Here is a 23,683-nt window from a genome sequence, read left to right as displayed (position 1 = left end):
CCTATTTTCCATTCCTTTATTGGTTGCGATACAACCTCCTCTTTCTTTAAAAAAAAAAAAAAGAGAGATCAGCATGGAAAGCATGGAATATTGTTTTCTGATGTCAATGGTGCAGTTCTCCACATGGCAATATAATGCACTGCTATTGGTGCTCAGGAATGCATGCATTATTGTTGTTCTTATGTATGTTATCTACAACTGAAATTCATATGGGGCCACACTTGCAAAGTATGCCTGCAGTTTCCCACATTTGCAGATGAGACACCCAAGTGAAATATCATATTGCCTGTAACTGGAAACATACTTTGTGACCTCCCGGAGTTAAGTCATATGCAGAATGCATATAAAATTTAAAGCATACTTAGCTATGCAGCACTTGTATACACAGATTTATTTCTCACAAAATATGATATTCAATAAAAATGTCACACAGCTATAACATTGTATACAATGTTACTAAAAGTAAATCTACAATGTAAATATGCAATAATATAATTTTTATATAATTAACTGCAGCAGTATTACAAAGATTAGTGCAATAAAAACACAACTGTATTAATTTTGCACTGCTTGCAATATATAATAATTGTTGTAAGCTCAGTAGTGTGTAAAGATCTGGATTCTTTTGTTGCGAGTGTCACCAACATAGATGCTACCATTGGGACTGAGAGCAATGCCGTGTGGATTAGCAAACTGACCTTCAGCAGATCCATGTGATCCAAAGCAATGAATGAAGTTACCAACATGGTCAAAGACAGACACACGATGATTGTGATCACATACTAACACAAAGCCATTCACATCAGTGGCAAGACCATATGGTTTATCCAACTGACCCCTATTAGATCCATGAATACCAAACTTGCCTACATAGTGACCATCAAGAGTATAAGTAACTATGCAGTGACAATGTTTGTCGGCAACAAGCAACTGATTATTGATGTTAACTGCTACATCATAGGGTTTACGTAACTGGTCAGAACCAAAAGAGATGCAAAACTGACCACTGTACTGGAATACTGATATACGATGGTTACCTTGATCAGCAACATATACCCTACCATTATGTGTTGTGATACCATAGGGCTCCTTTATTTGACCATCATGTGAACCGGAGCCTCCAAACTGCAGCAAGTAGTTACCATTGACATTAAACTTCTGTACCCTGTGGTTATCTTTATCTACCACATACAAATGATTGTCATTGTCAAATGCAACACCTCGTGGATAATTGAAGTGACCATTATCCCTTCCAGGGCTTCCAAACTTCCTAACCAACTGATCATTGTTATCAAACACATATACACAATTCTTATAACGACCTGTTGCTGCCCATGCTCCGTTCCTGCTAAATGCAATGCAAAATGGTTCATCCATGCTACCATTATTATTTTGTATTTTGTCAGGCAAGTCAAGTGATTGGTATTTCCTGACCACAACCTTGTAGGGACTTCCCATAATTTCCTGACCATTTATGGACACATATAACTTAACCTCTCCAACTTGCTCACCTACAAATGAAGCCACATAACTACCATCATTGTTATCCCTCACCTCCCCAACAGTCACATTGCCTGTAAATGATTTTAACTGGACAAATACCTTGTGACCTCCTGTGGAACAATGATCTCCATTGTTATCCTTGGTGATGATGGTGACTTCTACCTTTTTACCTACAATGATGGATTGTGGAAGATCAACTATCTCAAAGGCATGGATGTCAAAGAAGCAACCAAAGAGTGGAAAAGGATTATTGTTGGGTGTAAATCTCATAGCAGCTAACTGAACAGGATTTTTGCTCAGTTTATTAAACTTCTCAATGAGTTGCTGCGTACCATTAATCACTTGCTTCTTTGTAGATGATGCTTCTTGGTCAGAGCTCTCCTTTAGAGCATCTTTCAGTTCTTTCATGCTCAAAAGTTCAGCTTGTGTTGAATCCACTTCATCAAGTTGTGTTGTAAGTGCCTTCTCTTTCTGTGACACTGTGTCACGTACTTGTTGCTTCACTTGATCTTTCTGCTCCATCAGCTTTTCAACCAGTTCATTATAATGTTGATCAACTTGCTTGTTCACTTCATCACCTTGTTTTCTTATCTTCTTCATCATCTTTTCAATGTTATTATGTAGATCATACAGATCTTCAATCATCACTTCCAATGGGCTGGTAACTGCTTCTACCTCAGATCGGTGCTTTCTGGCCATTTTCTTTACAGTGTCATGATTGTGGCTATTGTGTTTCTTCATTGTACAATACATACACACTAGCTCATCACATGTCTCACAGTAGTACTTCAGTTGTTCATCATGTTCCTTGCAAAGTGGGATCTTCACCTTAGCTTGGATCATAGGTTTTTCACATTTTAGCTCAGTTAATAATCTAGCACTGTGATCACGAAACTCTATTTGGCGAATGTGACTGGCATTACAAGCACTACATAGGAATGAGTTACAGTCAGGACAAAATGACACCACAGGATCGTTTACATCACATTTGTCACAATTGACTTCCACCTCCCCAGTCACTTTTTTCTTAAGAATCAAATCATCAACTAGTCGGTTGATGAAGAAATTGGTAGGAAATTCCTTCACTCCTTTTGCAGGAACCTTAACTTCATTTCTGCACTCAGGACAGATGATCTTGGATTGTTCCTGCAACTTCTCCAAACATCCTTCACAGTAGGAATGATAACAAGGCAGATACTTGGGATTCTTGTACAAGTTATAGCACACTGGACATGTTAAATTATCTCGAACTTTATTCATTGCTGAATTTGTATACTATAATGTAAAAAATGCATAATTTCTAATTAGAAGAGTACCATTACCATATAAAAATTCAACAACTAAACGTACTATTGAGGCTATAATAGTAGCAATTAGCCAACAATAATAAGCATTTTACATACTTTGTCAAAATACAACAGAAATGTGAAATACATATTCTAATGGATATATTAATATAACACAAATTTTATTTGATTTTGATGAAAATAAACTGACGCTTGTTAAGCCTGAAACTAGAGCTACATGCATGTTGCCTGAGACATCTGTTATCAGTTAACATCAGTACTGAGTACTAGCCACATAAACTGTTAGTTTCTAATCATTGTAATTTGTGGCTGGGCCTGCAAAAATAGGTATGTGGGTAACTTTATCAAACTTCCATCACTCATAACGTTTATACCATTAAGCGCTTATTGCAATGCAAATTTTAGCTCTTAGTAAGCATTTAATTGGCTTTATGATGCACATTACAGAATGTAGATAATCTGTTCCAGTACTGAGGTATAACCTATAATGTGACATGGTGTAGTTTGTGCCTACAAGCCCTGTTTTCGCAGGCCTAGTCATATTTTTCTTATTGCATCAAAGATTTTTTACCACTGGTAGCTAAGTGCAGCACCTTTCAACTTATTGGCAACTAGCTACACAAAGCAATTTTAAGAAAACTGCATTCTGAAACTAGCTAATTCAGCTGCCACAATAAAATAAACATCTGCACTCCCACACTGCTTTTTTGAATATCAGAGGATGATAAACTAAAAATCTGGCCTTAAATAGGTAGTATGAGGCTGGTAAATGTAATGGGTAAAACTAATGCAATATGTAGTTTAACAGTATAGTGGTTTTCCATAGCCAGATTTGGATATGCATATGGAGCAACTAAACAGATTTAAGTTAAATAGATAATAGATGACAAAGAGAATGATTAATTGTGGCTAGGCCTTTGAAAATAGGGCATGTGGGCACATGATTTTTGCCTACTTTTTCAAACTTCATTCTCTCATAACTTTTTGTACCATAATGCCATGGCCATGCAATTTTTCTATCTTAGTAAGCATTTAATTGGCATCATGCTGCAAGTTACAGAATGCAAACATTCTGTTCCAATACTGAGATATGACCTGCAGTGTGACAGGGTGTAGTTTGTGCCCACATGCCCTGTTTTCGCAGGCCCGGTCACAATTAGTGAGTCAAGGCCTAAGCAATACCAAACATTGGACTACCCATGGTTGAGTATAATGCTTGGCTGACAGCATTAGTTAGTTTTCCACAACAGAAACTCGTTGAAAGCAATTTGAGTTACTCTGATGGCAAAATTACGAGGTTAATATTGGCTGATATACTTTATCTGTGGTGTCCTGTATATGTATTAATGAGACCACCACCAATGCCACCAAAGAAAAATGAGGATTCAAAATATGTATGTAACTGTAATTAGATGCACAATATATGTATGTATTCATGTATGTGTTTACCGATCGCCAACACATACGCTATAGAATTATTTAACATGTGTAGGAGACAATAGTTCACACTTTTACAAACCTAAACTATCATCTCCTACACAGACCAAAAGAATGTACCACAACACATTTTCACAACAAGGACAAATAATAAACACTTTCCACTGTGGTGCATTGTAACTACATACATGCACATGCATAATATAGTCCAGCCAGCCATCTACACTGCTGGAAGATGCACTCATGAAGCTATACAGCATACATGTAAAGAACCTGATTCATGAAAAAAAATCATGATAACTCAAGCACAGTTTCATTATTGGACATATTAACTGCACTTTAATATCCGTCTTTTACTATATATACTTCATAACAAAGTTTTTCATCAGTATCCCTAACATTTTACATGCATGCTCTCTGCCACTTCTGAGGCACTTAAAAATTTTAACATAATGCCAATCTTTATAGATGAAAAAGAGCACAAAATAGCTACATCAGACTATATACACACCAGCTAGCTATAAAGATGTATACCAAGACATATTTTATTTGTATATTTTGCCCATATCACATTAAATTGCTTGGTTGGCCAATCTTTTTAGTATAGTGGCATAACCCAGCAGAATTTAGCAAAACTGAATCAAAGTCCATTTTCTTAGTTTGAATGGGAGTGGAAGTGTCCAAGATACCGTATAGCTATTCAATGCATTTCTTTGCCATTGAGTAAAATATGTTGCACCTTAATTGTCCTAGAACTGAGTTGCAATGGGTTTCCTCATATCAGAAGTGCATGTGCACAACATAGAGTAAATGACGATGCAGACACTGGTGAGTTATGTAGTTACACTCCAAAGTAAAAAAATAAATAAAAATTACCAGCAAGACTAAATCGGCAAGACTGCATGCATGATTTATTGCTCACATTACTTTTGGATACCTTAGAAGATTTGAGTGGTTTAGCCAGAGTGTTGTAGACTATCTAGCTGAATGGTTAGTTAGCTGCAGCTTGAACTGAAGCATAGCACATCTTCTTTTTTTTCACCTGTTGTGAAACTTAAAATAGCTGCCATGTGATCCTACTTAGAAGTGCTGCAGGAAGTGTTGTTCCTCACATCCTTCAGACATGTCCAGTCCATGACCTCTAGGTGCAGTTGTAGCCAGTGTGTCATCATTATTTTGCCACCATCCTGTTATTTGTCATTGATTCACTACTGTCAGTCCTAGAATTGTGGGACTCACAACTACTGTTGTTATAGGATCTGGAAAATCTTGATTGGACAAGCACATTTGTCTACATCACTCACATGATGCATGCAGCTATAGTATAATTATGATAACGACATTCCCAACCTGTTTTCATTTATTCATTTCCACCATGCTGCATGTCCTTTAGAAACTGCATTAATAATGCTACTTATCTTAGTGCATTCACACTGTGTTTATTAGTTCAAGACTTTGTAACATTTGAACCTCTTAGAAGATTAGAAAATTAATTTTGTTTCCACCAGTGGTATATAAACATTTCTTGTATTAAAAGAGAGTTCTAAGTGTATCGCATTAAGACCAAAGACTGGGGCAATGGTCCTTTAAAAGGTAATCTCATATAATAGATTTACAGTGCACCACAATAAAAGTTATGCATCACTTTTGTGTATGTGTTTACCATTCAAAGTGATATACGTAGCTGCTTATATGTTCCTGTGAAATAATAGTTAACTTCATTACAAACGTAAGCTATATGATCTTCCGCAACACATTATCACAACAAGTGAACAAATATAAAGATTACATCATAACATAGTCCAGCCATCTATGCTACAGGAAGACGCACTCCTGGAGAAGCTATAACATGTACATGTTGTAAAGAACTTGTAGCTACTCACAAAAGCTCAAAAAACACGACTTCATAATATTAATTTGCTAGCTCCATTATTGCACAAATCAACGCTAGAAAGATTTTACATGCTCTCTACCACTTCTGAGTCACTTAAAATTTAGTGCATGCAGTGTTATGTCTGTATACAAAAACATCACACCATAGAAACTTCAGTGCTGGTCACTGTAAAGTGCTAATAATAATAATAATAAAAACACAGTCATGGGATGTCTGATTACATAGCTGTATGTATGCAATCAAACTTGCACAGCATTAGAAGCCTCAGTGTAGCACAAACATAGGCCGCAGGGCTACATACCAGCAAGGTACACCAACAACAAGAACTTATACATCAAGAATGAATTAATTTCTTGCCCCATGCATTTACAATAATAAAGTGCTTGGTTGGCCAGTTTATATGGACCTGAGAGTGAGTCAAGCTGATTAATAAACAGCTTCTACATATTTTCTGCATTTGGAATCTGGGAACTGAGTGTCCAGGTAACTCCTTTGCCATTGAGCATCCTCTGTGTGTTGTCATGCAGTTCCATTATACAACAGAAAATACAGAGCAAAAATATATGATATTGCTGCTACCGCTTTTGAGTTCTTGAAAATATTTATAGACTAGATAAGTGAACTGAATTGCTAACCTCGTGCTAACCTCGTGAACATCACATTCTTGGTCTAACTATACAGTACATAGCTATAAGTTCTTAGTCTAGCTTGCTGGTGTGTAACCCAGTCTAGCTTGTATTGCACAAACAATGAGACCCTTAGCTACTGCTGTGCATGCAAGTTTACATTAATAGAGTGATGACATCCTAAGACTACCATATTTTTGCATATTTTTTTGTACATTATTAATTCTACATGCAGGTTAGAAAGGCATCACAAGTGTTTCCTGGACCTCACTGGCATCGGTACATATACAATCATATATAAATTTTACTATTACAATAATTGTCTGATATGGTGGGCCAATCAGTCGAGGGCTTGACGAGGTAGCTACAAATGGCTGCAAAACATACGTATGTAAGCCTCCGCACTCCAGCAGTGAGCATGCTCAGTAATAGTTGTCCAACAGTCCAAGGAGTGCATGGGTTTTCCCCTTAAAATCAATCATCGGAGAAATAATAATAATGATGCGCGGTTGTTGCGACACTGCCGGACTCGAGAAATATTATAGCTACGTATATAGCTACGTACGTGGGTACATGATTCATTATTCAAGTCATGCATGCGCCGGACCACACTGAACAAAACTGATACACTCAGCTTACGTTCATCCTTCAGTCTGGTCTGAAGTACTTCAGCCCGCTGTCAGTGCTAATGTATATATAGCTATCGGACGGTATTCCGCGGCGTAGTTCAGTAGTTATCAGACTGACCACGATCAGTTTAGTTCACGGTAAACCTACTGGACGTATCTCTGACGGGTTGGCGTGCCTAAATCTGTTGTCTTCAGTGTAAACAGCTTGCTTTATAGCTAGTCGCACGCCGCCCCAATATTTATCAGTATGCATCACATGACGTCATCAGTCAATAAATTTTGTTTGGTTTGGCTTTTATTTATTTATTTATCTAGGACCTGATCACATTATAACCAAGTACATACACCAGCGCGCAAACCAGCACGACAACCCCCTGGTGAGGCTGTGCATGACTAGCTAGGTGGGGAATGCACGATTAAAACAATTATGATCTCATGATCAATGTGCTACAATAGTGACAGATGTAACACAATAGTGGCATCGCTACTAGAGTCGGGCCAATGCCAGTACATTATTGTGGCAAGGCACAACTGATGATGCATGTGTACACTGACATGCAGTAGCTATACTGAGTAGCTATACTGAGTAGCTATATTGAGTAGCTATATATATGCATACAAAACATACATTTGGTTTGTTTGGCTTTTATTTATTTATTTATTTATTTATTAAGGCTTTACATGCAGTGCTGAAGGTCTGTAGGTCACCTGGTCCTACAGCCTGTTAAAAGTTGTTGAAAGGTGGAATAGACTTCTGTTACTTCACTATACATGCGCTCCCTTTGCAGCAATGTGTATAATATATGTTAATTACTCCCTGCTGAACCTGCATCAAGTTTGCATCTGATTTAATCAAAAGTAGTTATCCTTCTCTCAACATGGTATGCTTTAATACACAGACTATACTTATATACATGCATGGTGATTAACTTCACTGTAATGTGTTTCTTCTTTGCTCAAGGGTGGGTAAGGATATAATCATTCTTGTAACACTATACTATATAAGCTATGAAAATATTGAAAAGTCATTATGGTATGCTCTCATTTCTTTGGATGGTTCATGTGTTACTTATGCGGTGCCCATACAGGAGATGCATACAGCAATGTGGTCGGACCATCAACATGTAACAGTTATTCTTAACAGTGACATGATTCTATGGTCAATAATGGTGACCCCAAAATACTTTGTAGCTATCTGGAACATCTATACAATTCAGTCTCCAGGAGGAGTTCATTTATTACGAAGTAATTTTTAAGTGTTCACATTTCTTCAGGTTATTAGCCCAGGGGCGGATCCAGGGGGGGAGCTTTGGGGGCTGAAGCCCCCCCCCCCCCCCCCCCCCCCCCCCTTCACTTTTAGGCTTTACTTGATCAATATATGCTGAGTATTATAATGAAATTTTGTCTTAGCACATACTCATAAAACCACCTTATGAACATCTTTCCAAGGTATTATCAGTGGATTTATGCTACAGTTTATGTAACAAGGACCCGGATCAGCATTGGAGGTGTACAAGATCGAGATACTCTAATAGAGCAGTCAGCTAACTACTCTAATAGAACATTCACTGGAAGCATATAGTTGGTTCTGTTATGGAATTTTTCCAAATCTGCCTGCACCTATACATAAAATGAAGTGCTTTAGTCTATTTAAAGGGCTTCATTCATCTACTTTGTAGTTAATATGTGTGGCAATACTTAATTCAGGTACACAATTTCCATTGAAAATGTTCTCAGATTCAATCTTGTATTGTTCAAATTTCAAAATTTTCCACTTTCAACATTATTATTCTAACATGCACCTATTCAGTGTTGTGCAATTGTGAGAGAGTGCATCATGTACTTGGTTGTCTGTACCTACCCAAATGTTTCCATTAACAAAATGCTTCAGAGAGCCATACCTATAATCTAAAGGCAGTATATAAAATATCTATAGGCAGAAAATGTTATATATGAATTTTACGTGGAAATGTCTTCAAATTGCAGTATTTTAGTATCTATTTTTCAAAAATTTCCTGGGGGGGCATGCCCCTAGACCCCCCAGTTCCAGCATGCTTTGCATGCTGGGAAGTGTGAGAATTCTACCCAAGAGATTAATATCTTGAGTTAGCCCCCCCCCCCTTTATAAATCCTAGATCCGCCCCTGTAGCCATGTATGAGCCCATTCAGTAAGGCCATTTTAGGGCTATAACAGCCAGATTCAGAATTAAGAGTATAGTAGAACATCGTCTGCTTACATTTTTACCCTATTGTTGACACAAGCATTGCAGTAATGGTACAAATACAGTGCCTTAGGCATACATCAGAGAGAACTTGCATTGAAATGCCATGCCGGTTTTTCTTCTTTTTTTTTCTACTTACTAAAGTCAAGCAGTAGTACATTTTTGACTTTGGTTTCTATAAGCGTTTACTAGCTGATTACCTAATTTCCTACATGCTGATTTATTTTATTTTATTTGATAGATTTGATTTATTATTACCCTCTTGATAATCAGCATGAGCTGTTCTTCCTTACCAGAGCTAAAACACATACATACAGCAAAAACAGGTACAAAAACAAAACTATACACACATACATCATTACTTAAATAGAAATGATATCTTTGAAGTAACATCATTCCACAAAGTGCTAGCACTAGATCAAAAACACTTCATGTAGTCCTCGACAGATAATAATTAGATAGGTTGGCAAAGTGATCACTACAACATGTAGAGTATGAATGCTGGCAGCTGAAGGTTATAGGTGGGTCTAAGGGTAGTGTCTCTTGTTGTTGGTAATAACATGACATAGCAGCTATAGACTGCAATTGCACTATGTGTGAAAACAGGTAGCCAGTTTAATTCCCTACGATGTGAAGTCACATGGTCAAACTTATCCAATGACTTGGTGATTTGGATGGCACGATTTTGTAGCTGTTGCACACAAGCAATCTGTTCTTTTCTTAAAGGCACTGACAAAGCATATAGTTATTCTGGAGAAGATCAATGAGTCAGATAACAGTTTCAAGATTGAGAATGTTAAAGATTTACGGTGAGTACTTATTAATGCAGATAATATTCTACTCATTTGCAAACATCGTTGACTTGGTGATCCCATCGTAACCTCTTGTCAAAAATTATGCCTAAGTATTTTTGGTGGTCAACCTCCTGTAGCTTAATACCATCCATAAAGATAGCAGGGCAGGAAATATTCTGTGACGTTTTAGGTGTGAGCCACATAACACTAGATTTATCAATATATTAAGCCGCTCATTCGATTTGAAGATATCCAATCAGATAGTAATCCCAAATCATGAGATAATTGCTTTTTCACAGTGTCAATATCAGAACTGGAGCAAATTAGGGTGGTGTCATCTGCTAACTGTAACAATTTACCAAACTTCACTACAGAAAGCATTGCATTGACATAAACAAGAAAAAACAGTGGTCCCATGGCCAGAGCACTGCCTTAAGGTATCCCACCCCTTACAGTTATCCTAGAAGATACTTTACCAATGAGTTTAACCTGTTGAAGGCAATTAAAAAGGTAGTTCATAAACCATTTAAGCTCATTTCCAAGCACACCCAGGTCGCTAAGGCAGTGCAGTAAAAATAGTGATCTAAAGAGTCAAAAGCTTTGCAAAGATCTAAGAAGCAAGGCCGGAGGAGACGGTCCGGTTGGTCAGGCCTGAGCCGGACCAATAATCTGGAGTTGAACCAACTAGTTGACCAGCTCGAACTACATTACTCTCATGCAATCTTTGGACGATCACATCTACATGTGGCTATGTACATTTTACAGATGTTCTTGAAAATGCATGACACGAGTAGTTACCTAGTTTCTCAGCCTAACTAAAGCACAGAACTACACGTATAGTACTTCCAATTACCTTACAGTACAGCATAGCATTCGTATCTTTTTGTACAGAAATGATTGTGGGTTCTACGTACAGTATCACGTGTGCTGACAGTTGGGATTTATCACGTGTAAGGCAGGTGCCTTCTTTGATTCTAAACCAGTACACTTATATCACAATTCAATCTTCATAAAATAATCATTAGCATTCCTTGGCTTGTCTCTCTTGGTTTCTTTTACTGGGCGAAGGGCAGCAGTGACAAACCAGATGACTCATTCCGCGGCAAGAAGCTGTACACCCATACATTACATGGTGGCGATCTAGATGAGATGTGGAGTAGAAATCACTCCTCTTCAACTACCCACTCGTCCTGTCAAGATACCGAGCAAACTCTCAGTCTCACCCAAATCGCGCCATTTTCGAATACTGATTGGTCTCGTGACTGTCCACCAGTATATTTACGTGATGATTCGTTCACTTCATACAAACCAGTATAGTAGTATACCGTATTTTGTAGCTGTGTAGCCTTTTATTGTAGCTGTGTGAATTCACTGTAAAGTAATTATATCCTAGCTGAAGCGGCCATGCTGCATGGGTTCCCTGTGAAATTTGGGGGGAAAGTTGCAAGTTGCTAGCTAGATTTACTTTAAAATTTAGCATCAATTTTAAATTTTAAGGGATTTTCAAGCCTTTAAATTGCAAAAATTCTGCAGATCCTGGGGGTTGCACCCCCAGACACCCCTTGAACTTCTAATTGCTAGCTATAACTAAATGAACCATACAGCAAGTTTCATGCTGTGTCCCCTGTATGTCAGGCCTACAATTATACATAGTATAGAAAGTCTGAAGAACAACAGATAGGCTTGAGCATATTTATATAGCTAGCTAGCAGTGAAATATCACATATCTGAGTGTCTAATTTTCAAAAATTTCCTGTGGGGGCATGCCCCCAGACCCCCCTAGAATGCTCATGCTTTGCACTTCGCAGAGTGTGCTTCGCACACTGTGCAACAGCTCCTCTCTCATTGGCATGTATAGTAGCAATTTCAACATTATAGTCAATGGCCTGACCAACTCAATTTTCCCTCCTCTGGCCCTGAGAAGGCTGTGCAAACAATTTTCCCACAGTCCAAAGCATTCACAATAGTATCCACAGCATAAAGAAGGATCTGTCTGTTGACTTATACACCTTGAAAGGAACTTAAATGTTGATTTGTTTCAAGGTACAGATCTAGCTGATTTGCAACAATTTTTCCAAAGTTTTAGTGATTACTGAAACTACCAAAATTAGACAATAATTGGACGGATCATCTTGTGGCCCTGCCACAGTAACATTACACTACTTCCATTCTAATGGAATACAGCCACTTTGTATAGAGATATTATAGAGCTTTGTCAATGGTTCTGCAATCTCAGATGCAACCGCAGATGCAACCTCCCTGAGAATCTACTAGAAAGACCATCAGGGCCAGTAGACTTTGAATGTTCATATGTTGCAGCAAATACTGTGTTTGTTAACAGTACTAAAGAAATAATTCAGGGAATCAGGTGATAAGTTAAAATTATTTGCACCAACACGAGGTTTATGTCATCCTATGATATCTAGACCACAAATCATGGAATGAATGAGGATCACTTTTGGATTTGTCCAGTAGTAAACGCAGACGATGCAGCTTGGCTTCATGGATAGATGACTTCAACTTGTTCTTAAGCTTTTTGTATACGCTAATATCATCTGGATGATGTGTCCTATTAGCATGATGCTTGGCACATTACTTTTCCTTGCTGGCCAATAGCAGACTGTGAGTGAGCCAAGGAGTTGGCTGTTTCGAACACTTTGAGACAACTTGCTTTAAAGGGGCATGTTGGTTAAGAACATACTGCAAACATGACTTTAAAAAATGCCACTTATCATCAATATCATCAAAGATGTCCATCACATACCAAGAAACAGTACGAAGAAATTCTTGTACAGCATCCCAATCACAACGACAAAGTGAACAAACACACATAACAGATTTCTCAGGTTTAACTACTAACAAAACATTATTGATATTAAGCACTTGGATCAGATGGTAACTTAGGCCAACTGCTTGAGACACTAAGTTTACAGTCAAATTAGTAGAGGTGATAATGTGACCGATTAGGGTGGAAGAGATGGGAGTAATTCTGGAAGGTTGAGATACATGTTGTACCAAATGAAGATCTGGCATACTGTACTGGCAACACCCCCCTCCCCTCCCCACTACACAATTCTAACAAGTCTATCATCTGTCTATGTGATATGCAATTTCCAGAGACCATCATCACTCTATATTGGAATTAATATGTTGTACATATGTATGCCTTCTGGACTGAATCTGCTCAACATCATTAGTCCTCCCAAATGAGAAAATAGAAAAAGTAAAAGTTGCTGCATGGCTGACCACCTCAATACATAGCTCATTTACACAAAGTAACACTGCTGAGCTACTACCAATTGCAAGTATCCTCTGAGTTTACCTAAATATAGTTGATTAAGAAAAGTTGTTCATGAAGATAATACAGTTATCATCAAGAGATGATGCTGAGCCTCTGCAGTGTTTCTACTTTTCAAAGGATAACAGTCTTAGTGTAAAGTGTGTTCATACCAACAATAAATATTGTGGTCATAATAATTATTTTATTATGTTACCATATAGCAATGCATACATAACTAACTAAGGTTTCTTGTAATTTTTCCTTGCTATGCCCATGCACGCTAGTTCTCTAGGTGGTCCACATGTTATACTTTGGAAAACACGCAATTCACATGTGCAGCTGCTTGCACCTAGTTTTGCCTTCATAAACAATATACTGAAATTCTCTAGTCATAGAATGAGTTGAATATAGCTAACTATAGTTATCTGTACATTTCAAAAATGAATGGCCATGGAGCAACAAGGCATCACGTAAGTAGCTATAGTGGCTACAAAGAATTTGAATTTGTATAGGGATCATAATGGGAACAAGGAAGGTTGCATGGCTGCACCTATAGCTAGAGTATTCTATGCTGCATTTGAACTCAGCTAGCTTGCACCTACTATAGTGCAAACTGTTGTAATATGGCTTGTCAATCATATAACATAACTGATGAAGGTCAATTAAAATGTCCACTATTAGTCTAGTAGCAGCATGACTTAGATCAACCTCCTTATTTCACCATTGTTAAGATCCCTTACTGAATACTCAATTATTTTTTCTTACTTTTTGCAGCATAATTCACTGTGAATCATTGGTGAACCACATCAAAAGAATGAATAAAGCCATGCAGGCATCTAAAACCATTTTCATATTTCCTTCATAATTACATTGTTGGCTAGGTATAAAATTAGGCCCAAATGTGTCCCCTAGAGTGCCGACCAAGTTTCTATGAAATTAATTTTTTTGGATAAAATTGATCTGCAAAATGCTGCATACTACTAAATGATAATTTGCAAGGTAAGGATGTTTGACATGGCAGAAACATTGCAACGACTATTACCATTAGAACTGAAAAAGATTGTAAAGTATTTCCTGATAATATAGCAGTATATACATCAAAATAAAACTGAAGCATGTTTCAGGGGCATATATAGGTAGAAGAGTTTCAGGAAAGTGTATAGGGCTGAAACAAATACTACAAATACTCGAGTACTCATTAAGGATTTTGGTACCCAGATAGTAAAATTGGTACTCGAGTACTCATTAAAATCACATGATTTAATTAGCTCACATGATGTATTTTCCATCAGAGAGTGACACAATGAAGCTATAGAGTTTGATTGGTATGACTTGTCAGGAATACTAACATCAATATTTTAATACAGTGTGTGTATCATTGTTGTTACTTGCTAACTGCTTAAAGTATGTCAAATGGGTATGACTACAAGTACCTAGTATTCATGAGTACTTGATCGCTATAACTCCCTCAAATACTAAAAAACTATGATCATTTCACCCCTATCTTCCTTATAAATGTAGATCTCTAGATTTTCAGCAGAAATGTTTCTTAGGAAGGACATTTTATATATAAATTTTGATTTACGTACCACTTCCATTTCTTATTAATGAATTACTGAGCACCGTTAGCAGTGCATGCTATGTATATGGGATCTATAGACCTTCTCTTCCCTTTGAAGTAAGGTGTAAAAATGGACTTGAGTGGTACATCCCTTATCATAACTTTTTGTATTCATACATCAACGCAAACAAGACCACTCAAACTAATTGTGTATATCTGATCAAAGCTATTCTAATAAGCATGCGCACAAAATTTATAATACTAGCTATTTGCTTCAAGACTACATACAGAAATTTCTATTGCAGCAGTCTCTTTTCAGTATATTCATATATAACAATTACTAATTGTTTCTGTGTTTGACTATATTAAACACTTCATTATTCACTGAAAATGATCAGTAATCACACAAGTAATCAAGTTTTTGTTTGGCTTTTTCATGCTCATTTGAAAGTTGCTGGAGGAGTTCTTCCATAGTCATTGTTATGCTACCTTCAAAACTATCCACCTTCTTCTGAATGTCAGAAATGTCTTTCCTTTTAGGCATAAGCCTCACCATCATTTCATCCTTAGATCTCATTGTATCCGTTCTAGCAACATTCAGCATTTTAACAGTGTCTTTTTCACCATGTGTAGTAAGCTCCTTCATCAACATATCCAGTTGAGGAATCAGTTCATCAATGGATTTTGTTATTAGACATTCAGCATCGTCAACTTGTTGACGAATGCAACTTATATCACCCGCTATTGTTGTAACTAATTTTGATATTATTTGTTCCTTGGTATTGTTTATATAAAGCCTAACAATGCCTACCCTCTGGTTTATATCACCTTTAATTTCTTCTCCTTTTTGCTTATCCAGTAAACAATTCCAATGCTGATTTTCAAGCAACTGTTTGACATATGTGTGCACACTTGCAACTTTTTGCTGTAACTCATCCTTTGTAGTTTTATCCATATCAAGATATTTCTTATTGACACTAGCTATGTCCTTTGCTATGCATACAAGCTGCTTCTCTAATTCACCTTTAAGTAAAGATATCACTAAACTCCACATAAAAAAGAAGCAAACTGATCTAACTAACCTGCTTGATAAAAACCTGGAGAACTGATGCCCCAATCAATGTGAAAGCGAAATTGCTAGGAAGGACATGGAAGTACACAAAGATGAGTGTACCCTTGAAACAGTTCATTGTGAATACTACTATCATCTTGGGTGTGATGCAACAATGTTTCGCAAAGACAAAAAGATCACAATGAGCAAAACATGGAAAATCACTTATCTATGGCACTATCTAAGATTATTAAATCTGATGCTACTGTAAAAAGTCTTGAAGAAGAGTTGAAAACTGCAAAAGATGAAGTACAAGTACTCAAGAAAGACCGTGAACAGGAGCGTGAAAAGCACAAAAGTCAATTATCAAATGTTGAAGAAGAATTGGTTAAGCATAAGCATAAGGATTTCGAGGGACGTGCAGAGAGAACTATACGTAGCAGCAATAAAGCAACAATTATCTTTCACTAATACTGAACTTGAACAGAAACTGAAAGAAGAAGACAAAGATCTTACTAATATCCATGTCAAGTATCTTGATATGATAACAGTCAAAGATGAAATTGAACAGAAGGTTACAAACACAAATGGATCTATCAGTCAAAGAGTTAAAACTCTTAAGGAATCAGAAGAAAAGGAATGGCCAGGTTCAGAAATAGAAAGTATACTTACGTTACAGAGTAAGTATAACCAGATTGAAAGGACGATATTTGATATTAATCAAGAACTAGCAACCATTGACCTACACAGAATCAGGACTGAGGAAAAACTGAAGTTGCAGATTAAGTAAGCAGAGCAAGAGATGAGTAGTGTTCATCAACGTTTTGTCAGTACTAAACTCCACATAAACAAGAAGCAAGCTGATCTAACTAACCTGCTTGATAAAAACCTGGAGAGTTTAATGCAAGAAGAGTATGCTACGCAGACAACAAAAGATGAGATGACAGCTTTTCAACACTCTGCGAAAAATTCCTGTGATGAGCTAACACAGAAGCTATCATGCAAGGAAGAAGATATCAACAAATTTAAGCAACAGCTCGACACCTTTACGCAAGACATTACAGGAAGTACTGATGACAAACTCAGAAAACTAAAGGAATTACATGATGACATCAAGAGAAAACTTCAAGTGCAACTGGAAGAAGTTAATGCTAAACTTGAGGCTTATCTGCAAAGGCAACAGACACAAAACTAACTATAGTTACATGTTAGGATGTTGGTTTTCCCTTTAAAAGCATGCGCATGGACTATATAGTAGTATACTGCTGAGTGTTATTATATGCATTTATTTTTTCCAATTCCCAAGAATTCACCATTAATGACTTCAGTGCTGTTACCGGTATATGCAGATTTTTTTAATTGTATAAAAAATGTACAAAAGTAGAAGAAATTTGTTGGTCAATATGTGCATGTGCAGGTAACATAATGTTGGTAATAATAATTAATCAAAGTCAGGTATTATGTTGGCATTTTAAAACAATTATAAAACATCAGGTATGGTAGGGAGTACTATGTGATTGCTCTATTAGAATTTGACTGCTCTATTAGAGTATTCACATCATTTAAACTAATTCAACTGTCCAAAGTACAAAATTTTACTCGATTTTCCAAAATCAAGTTACAATTATTAAAATTATATATCTCAGTATAAATAGCACATCATATAGCTCTTAAAAATGGGTACTGATTTGCAGATGCAAGATGGTAGGAGGATTGCTGACATGGAGGGGAAAATTAGCAAGTTACTCAAGTCTTTTTGATTGCTGCTTTGATATGATTATAGTATTATTATAAAGTTGATCATGTGAATATGATATGGAATCAACTGCCACATGAATGCAGGGGTCCACATTCTTTTCTATATGCAGAATTGAACATTTCTCTGAAATTACTTTGTTACAGCACATTCACTAATAAAAGCTAGTCTATCCAGGCAATAAAGTTATTAAAAGTCTTGCATAAGATCAAAATATGCAAAAGTTTAATAATGCTGGAAATTTTTGAGCACAATTTTCACAGGCCTGAGCCAAGCAAATTACATAAGTAAATTACATCTGTTCACCAGATGTCATAAAAACTACAAAGAATCACGTGGCAGACCTGTCAAAATTATAATCACTATATGTATAGTTGTTAGATGCTGGCTTATAACATTTTGCACATGCTCCACTAGCTGCAATGCTTGAATTTTAAACAATTTTACTTAATAATATACGTTGGTACTACTTTGTTGTTTGATTTAGTGTTTTCTGAATGAATTTTATTGATTTCAAACCTTGTCTAAAGGCCTACGCAAATATAATCCATTTAACAGTTTTATAGCCTAATATAACAGTCATATCTAAGAGTTATGTGACCACTCTATTGGAGATACTAACTGTTTTACTACAGCATTTCAATAATTAGGTGGGGATTTGCAACATTATTCGATCTATGTTATGCTGATATAATGCTTGATGCTTCAGGAAAACTCCAGCATAATCATGATGGATCTTTGACTCTCTGTAGTTCATATTTTCAACACCAATTTATTAAATTGTATGTTGCTACCTGTAAGCATCAGTATCTGGTCAGTCACATGGAAGCTGAGTGTCCATGTCATATGGTTACCTGCCAGTATTGTGGTGTTGATGGAGAATATCAACTTGTTGAGGGAGAGCACAAGCTAGGAACTGTGTCCCAAATTTCCTCTACCTTGTCCTAACAAATGTGATGTAGGAACTGTTCCTCAACAAGATACCAGTATGACTGAACACAGGAAGATGTGTACCCTAAAAAGTATATAATTTAATGCACTAATTAGTATAGTGGCATCATCATGTATCACAATGCAGACATGCATAGATACATAACTATTAATTTTGGTGCTGTAATTTATATCTAATCCAAAACAGCCAAGCTGTAAAAAAAGAGTGTGGCCCTCAAAAAGGCTATGGTGAAAAAAGATGTGAAATCCAAGGTGGCGGCCAAGAAATGGCTGTGATGGTAGGTTAATGGTAAAAAATTTAATAATGACAATTCAGGTGAATTTTGTGCCAAGACCAATGGGCACCAAAATTCATCTGAATTGTTGTTATTAAAATTTTTATCATTAACCTACCATCACAGCCATTTCTTGGCTGCCACCTTGGATTTCACATCTTTTTTCACCATAGCCTTTTTGAGGGCCGCACTCTTTTTTTACAGCTTGGCTGTTTTGGATTAGATTTCACTTTTTTTTGTATTTGTATACCCCAAAGCCAGCCATAGTGGGACTTTTTAACCTATCTTTTTTTTCTTTACCACAGGAAGAAGAAAACATGAAGCAGATGTACTTTAAATATTTCTGATTTTATCAGTAAATGTACAAATTATACATATAATACATATATTTATTACAGAACTCTCTATGGTGGTTTCTTTGTAACTGAACACTCTACAAGGTGACTTCTTCTAGCTGATCTCTCTACAGGGTGATTTGTTTGTAGCTGAACGATCTACAAGGTAACTTCTTCTAGCTGATCTCTCTACAGGGTGATATGTTTGTAGCTGAATTCTGTACAGGTGATTTGTTTGCAGCTGAGCTCTTTACAGAATGGTTTCTTTGTAGCTGAACTCTCTACAAGGTAACTTCTTCTAACTGATCTTTCTACAGGGAAATTTTTTTGTAGCTGAACTCTCTACATGGTGGTTTCTTTGTAGCTGAACTCTCTACAAGGTGACTTCTTCTAGCTGATCTTTCTACAGGGTGATTTGTTTGTAGCTGATTTTTTTACAGGGTGATTTGTTTGCAGCTGAACTCTCTACATGGTGGTTTCTTTGTAGCTGAACTCTTTACAAAGTGACTTCTTCTAGCTGATCTTTCTACAGGGTGATTTGTTTGTAGCTGAACTATCTACAAGGTAACTTCTTCTAGCTGATCTCTCTACAGGGTGATTTGTTTGTAGCTGAACTATCTACAAGATAATTTCTTCTAGCTGATCTCTCTACAGGGTGATTTGTTTGTAGCTGAATTTTGTATAGGTGATTTGTTTGCAGCTGAGCTCTTTACAGAATGGTTTCTTTGTAGCTGAACTCTCTACAAAGTAACTTCTTCTAGCTGATGTCTCTACAAGGTCACTAGTTTGTAGCTGAACTCTCTACATGGTGGTTTCTTTGTAACTGAACTCTCTACCAGGTGAGCTGATCTTTCTATAGGGTGATTTGTTTGTAGTTGAACTCTCTACAAGGAAACTTCTTCTAGCTGATCTCTCTACGGGGAGATTTGTTTGTAGCTGAACTCTCTACAGGTGATTTGTTTGCAGCTGAATTCTCTACTGGTGATTGTTTGCAGCTGAACTCTCTACATGATGGTTTCTTTGTAGCTGAACTCTCTACAAGGTAACTTCTTCTAGCTGATCTCTCTACAGTGCAATTTGTTTGTAGCTGAACTCTCTACATGATGGTTTCTTTGTCTCTGCAAGGTAACTTCTTCTAGCTGATCTCTCTACAGGGCGATTTGTTTGTAGCTGAACTCTCTACATGGTGGTTTCAGGGGCGGATCCAGACTTTTAAAAAGGGGGGTTCCATTTTGGAATTGCAACTTCAACCTAGCTGTAAGTTTAAGACAAAAAAAAAAAAAAAGGTCATCACCTGCAATAGCTGCCCAGCATGCCCTCACCAGCTACATTTCCTTATTTATAACTGTATACATAGCTTGCTACACTGCTCCTAAAAAGACTACTGTGACTGCTCTATTAGAGTATCTCGATTTGACTGCTCTATTAGAGTATCTCGAGTAAGAGAGGCTCTTTCAAAAGGGGGGTTCCATGGAACCCTTTGAACTCCCCCTGGATCCGCCCCTGGGTTTCTTTGTAGCTGAACTCTACAAGATGATTTCTTCTAGCTGAACTATCTCTTTCCATAGTTGCATGAACTCCCTACAAGGTAAATTCTTCTAGCTGATCTCTCTACAGGGTGAATTGTTTGTAGCTGATCTCTCTACAGGGTGACTTTTTTGTAGCTGATCTCTATACAGGTTACTTGTTTCTAGCTGATCTCTTGAATTCTCTTCAGGGTGACTGCTCTATTAGGATGACTGCTCTATTAGAGTATCTCGATCTCGCACTTGCTACACCAAGTTGGAATTCGTGTTATAACTCCGTGGCTTTAAGTCTGATTCTTCTACACCATTGAAGAGCCCTTCTAAGATGATTACTCCATCTATACAGCGATTGTCAAAGCATTACCCTAAGCGGTTTATCTGGTAGGCGTGGCAATTAAGCAATGGTATTTTTATTAGCTAATCTCGATTGCGTAATTGCTACACACTGTTGGTTTTTTCGTTGTATCTTCCTGGTTTTTAGCTCGATTTCTTTCAAACCACCAAAGGTTTGAGGTTCAATAGTTAACCTATTCACCCACCGATTTTCAGCTTCTTCCCATACGAGGTTTACCCTGTAGGCGTGACAACATATTGGTGTTATTTTTCGTGAATAATCGCTCATAACTCTTTGCTTGTTTATCGTATTCCAGCCAAAGTTGGTACAGAGATGCGCCTTTATACCCCCCCTTCTGTGTGCCAAATTGCAAAGCAATCGGATATGGCGTTCGCATTCTATAACAGTTTTTGTAAGTGTGCGAAAAGAAGAAGAAAAATGAGAAGAAAAAAAACAAGAAACTAAGCCAATTTTTGGAAGTTGCATATCTCGGGAACGCTGGAAGTGATTTTGCTCAAATTTGTAATGTGGAGTGCTGAAGTTGGAGGGCGTGTCCACAGCAAAAATTGTCTTGTTTCATCAAGGCAGCACAGAGCTAAGGAGGTGCGAAAATTGCGTTTTCTTTCTTCCTGTTAATATACTCACGGGTGTTGCGCGCCGGCTTCTTGGGCCGCACGATACACTACCGTGTGTCTTGATGTCACAGATATGCAGGATTTTGTGATCATTCAGCAAGTGCTCTGATCACAGAGTTAAACTGCTTCACAAGATTCCAGGTTTGCTGCCCAGCTGATATTGCTGTTGCTTCATTGAGCAAAATGTTACTCACATTGCCTCAGCCTATACCCTGACCTGGCGGCAAAGCAAATACATTAGTTCCATTGTCCATGTCTCACTTAGTGGTGTTGGGGTTATAGAACTTCGTTAATCCTGCTCCTATATCTGGTGTTCCACATGTGTGTTTCCCACATTGGTACTTTGCTTTTCAAGTGTATGTCGCACTGTATGTGTATCATCAATCTATATTACCGTAATTTGCTTTTTTTCGTTGTAAAATAATTTTCGTATGCAAAATTTGTACGAAAATTTCTTGCACGAAAATTTTTATACAAGATTGAAGTACTCTAATAGAGCAGTCATTCGTGTAAATCATACGAAAATATTTTTACACAAAAATTTTTATCACGAAAAATTTTTGCACGAAAATAAAGCAAATTACAGTATAATATTATCTTTAACTTTTGTGGAGCCTGCATGATCAAACTACTCGGTGGTATATAGTACAGTTGATTAGTTTCAATTAAGAACCAAGCAGACAACAGTACCATTTTGACAGTGAGTTAGTATACGCTCCCTGTGAAATGTTAATTGTTAGTTCAAGGTAGGAGCCATCCGTAAATATGCATGGAAACTACATCTGACTGCACTATTAGAATAATTTTGATCCTTTGCATCATATGATTCTCTTCATTCAAGATACATTACTCTAAACTGAGCCAGTACAGCTTTGAGTAGACTTTATCAATTATGTAGCTAATAGTTACATCACTAAACACTGATTGAATATCTATTGTGAATAACTATTGTGAATAACTAAAGCTATTCATAAGTGCAATGGAGTGTATTGTATACACACTGTGTCTAATTTGCAGAGGAGCACTCATGAAGTAGTCTTGAATGTGATGAAGTTTATGGGTTTTTTTTGACAGATGTAAGTAAACTTAAAAATATTAAACCAATCTCTAGTACCACACAAGCAATTTTGTAGAAGGTATCAGCACCTGTGGCATGTCAAACCAATTAAGCGGCACAAGTCGTGCTATATACCTATAATGAAATCTAATGACAATAAATTTCAAAGAACAAAGTGCAGTAGATGTTGACAGTGAAAATGCAATGCAGACATGATTTCAACAGGACAGCAAATACGTTTTTTTACAAAAATGATGGTCGAGAAGGCCAGCTACTTGAGCTCAGTACAAAATGATGGTAAATGTGATACTTGTTTAAAAGTAATTCAACATAAAGAAGCATGTGCTTAAAAAAGAGCAGCATTTGTTGAATTATAACACCCATGCCTCTTCATCTTGAATTAAACATTCATTCATACACTAACAGCATTTTATAGCATTATGTTGTCTGTCCTACTAAGGATTCTTCACCATTAATGGGTACTCTAGACTCTCCATTCACTGGACTTTT

The 23,683-nt window shown here is 37.0% G+C and overlaps 2 protein-coding genes across 2 annotated transcripts; one reads left to right on the top strand and one right to left on the bottom strand.

Annotated features, from left to right (window-relative positions):
• Positions 1–389: 389 nt before the first annotated feature.
• LOC136257349 (tripartite motif-containing protein 2-like) lies at positions 390–7,566 on the bottom strand. The gene is made up of 2 exons (XM_066050516.1): positions 7,407–7,566; positions 390–2,778 (listed from the first exon to the last, which is right to left on the bottom strand). Exons 1-2 carry the CDS (start codon positions 7,410–7,412, stop codon positions 598–600), a joined length of 2,187 nt encoding a protein of 728 aa, XP_065906588.1. The 5' UTR covers positions 7,413–7,566; the 3' UTR covers positions 390–597.
• An 8,969-nt stretch (positions 7,567–16,535) lies between these two features.
• On the top strand, positions 16,536–17,499 carry LOC136259269 (putative leucine-rich repeat-containing protein DDB_G0290503). The gene is made up of 3 exons (XM_066052757.1): positions 16,536–16,691; positions 16,792–17,090; positions 17,136–17,499. The coding sequence occupies exons 1-3, from the start codon at positions 16,536–16,538 to the stop codon at positions 17,497–17,499; spliced, it is 819 nt and encodes a 272-aa protein (XP_065908829.1).
• The last annotated feature ends 6,184 nt before the right edge of the window (positions 17,500–23,683 follow it).

The sequence above is a fragment of the Dysidea avara genome, chromosome 6 (genome assembly GCF_963678975.1).
Source record: "Dysidea avara chromosome 6, odDysAvar1.4, whole genome shotgun sequence".
Classification (NCBI taxonomy): Eukaryota; Metazoa; Porifera; class Demospongiae; order Dictyoceratida; family Dysideidae; genus Dysidea; species Dysidea avara.
This window is presented reverse-complemented; position numbering and strand designations above follow the sequence as displayed.

Excerpts from the sequence above, each read along its gene's own strand:
- LOC136259269 (XM_066052757.1), top strand. The coding sequence starts at position 16,536 with ATGGCACTATCTAAGATTATTAAATCTGATGCTACTGTAAAAAGTCTT. Across the intron at positions 16,692-16,791 it reads CAAATGTTGAAGAAGAATTG|AAACTGAAAGAAGAAGACAA; the intron begins GTTAAGCATAAG and ends GAACTTGAACAG. Across the intron at positions 17,091-17,135 it reads AAACTGAAGTTGCAGATTAA|TACTAAACTCCACATAAACA; the intron begins GTAAGCAGAGCA and ends ACGTTTTGTCAG.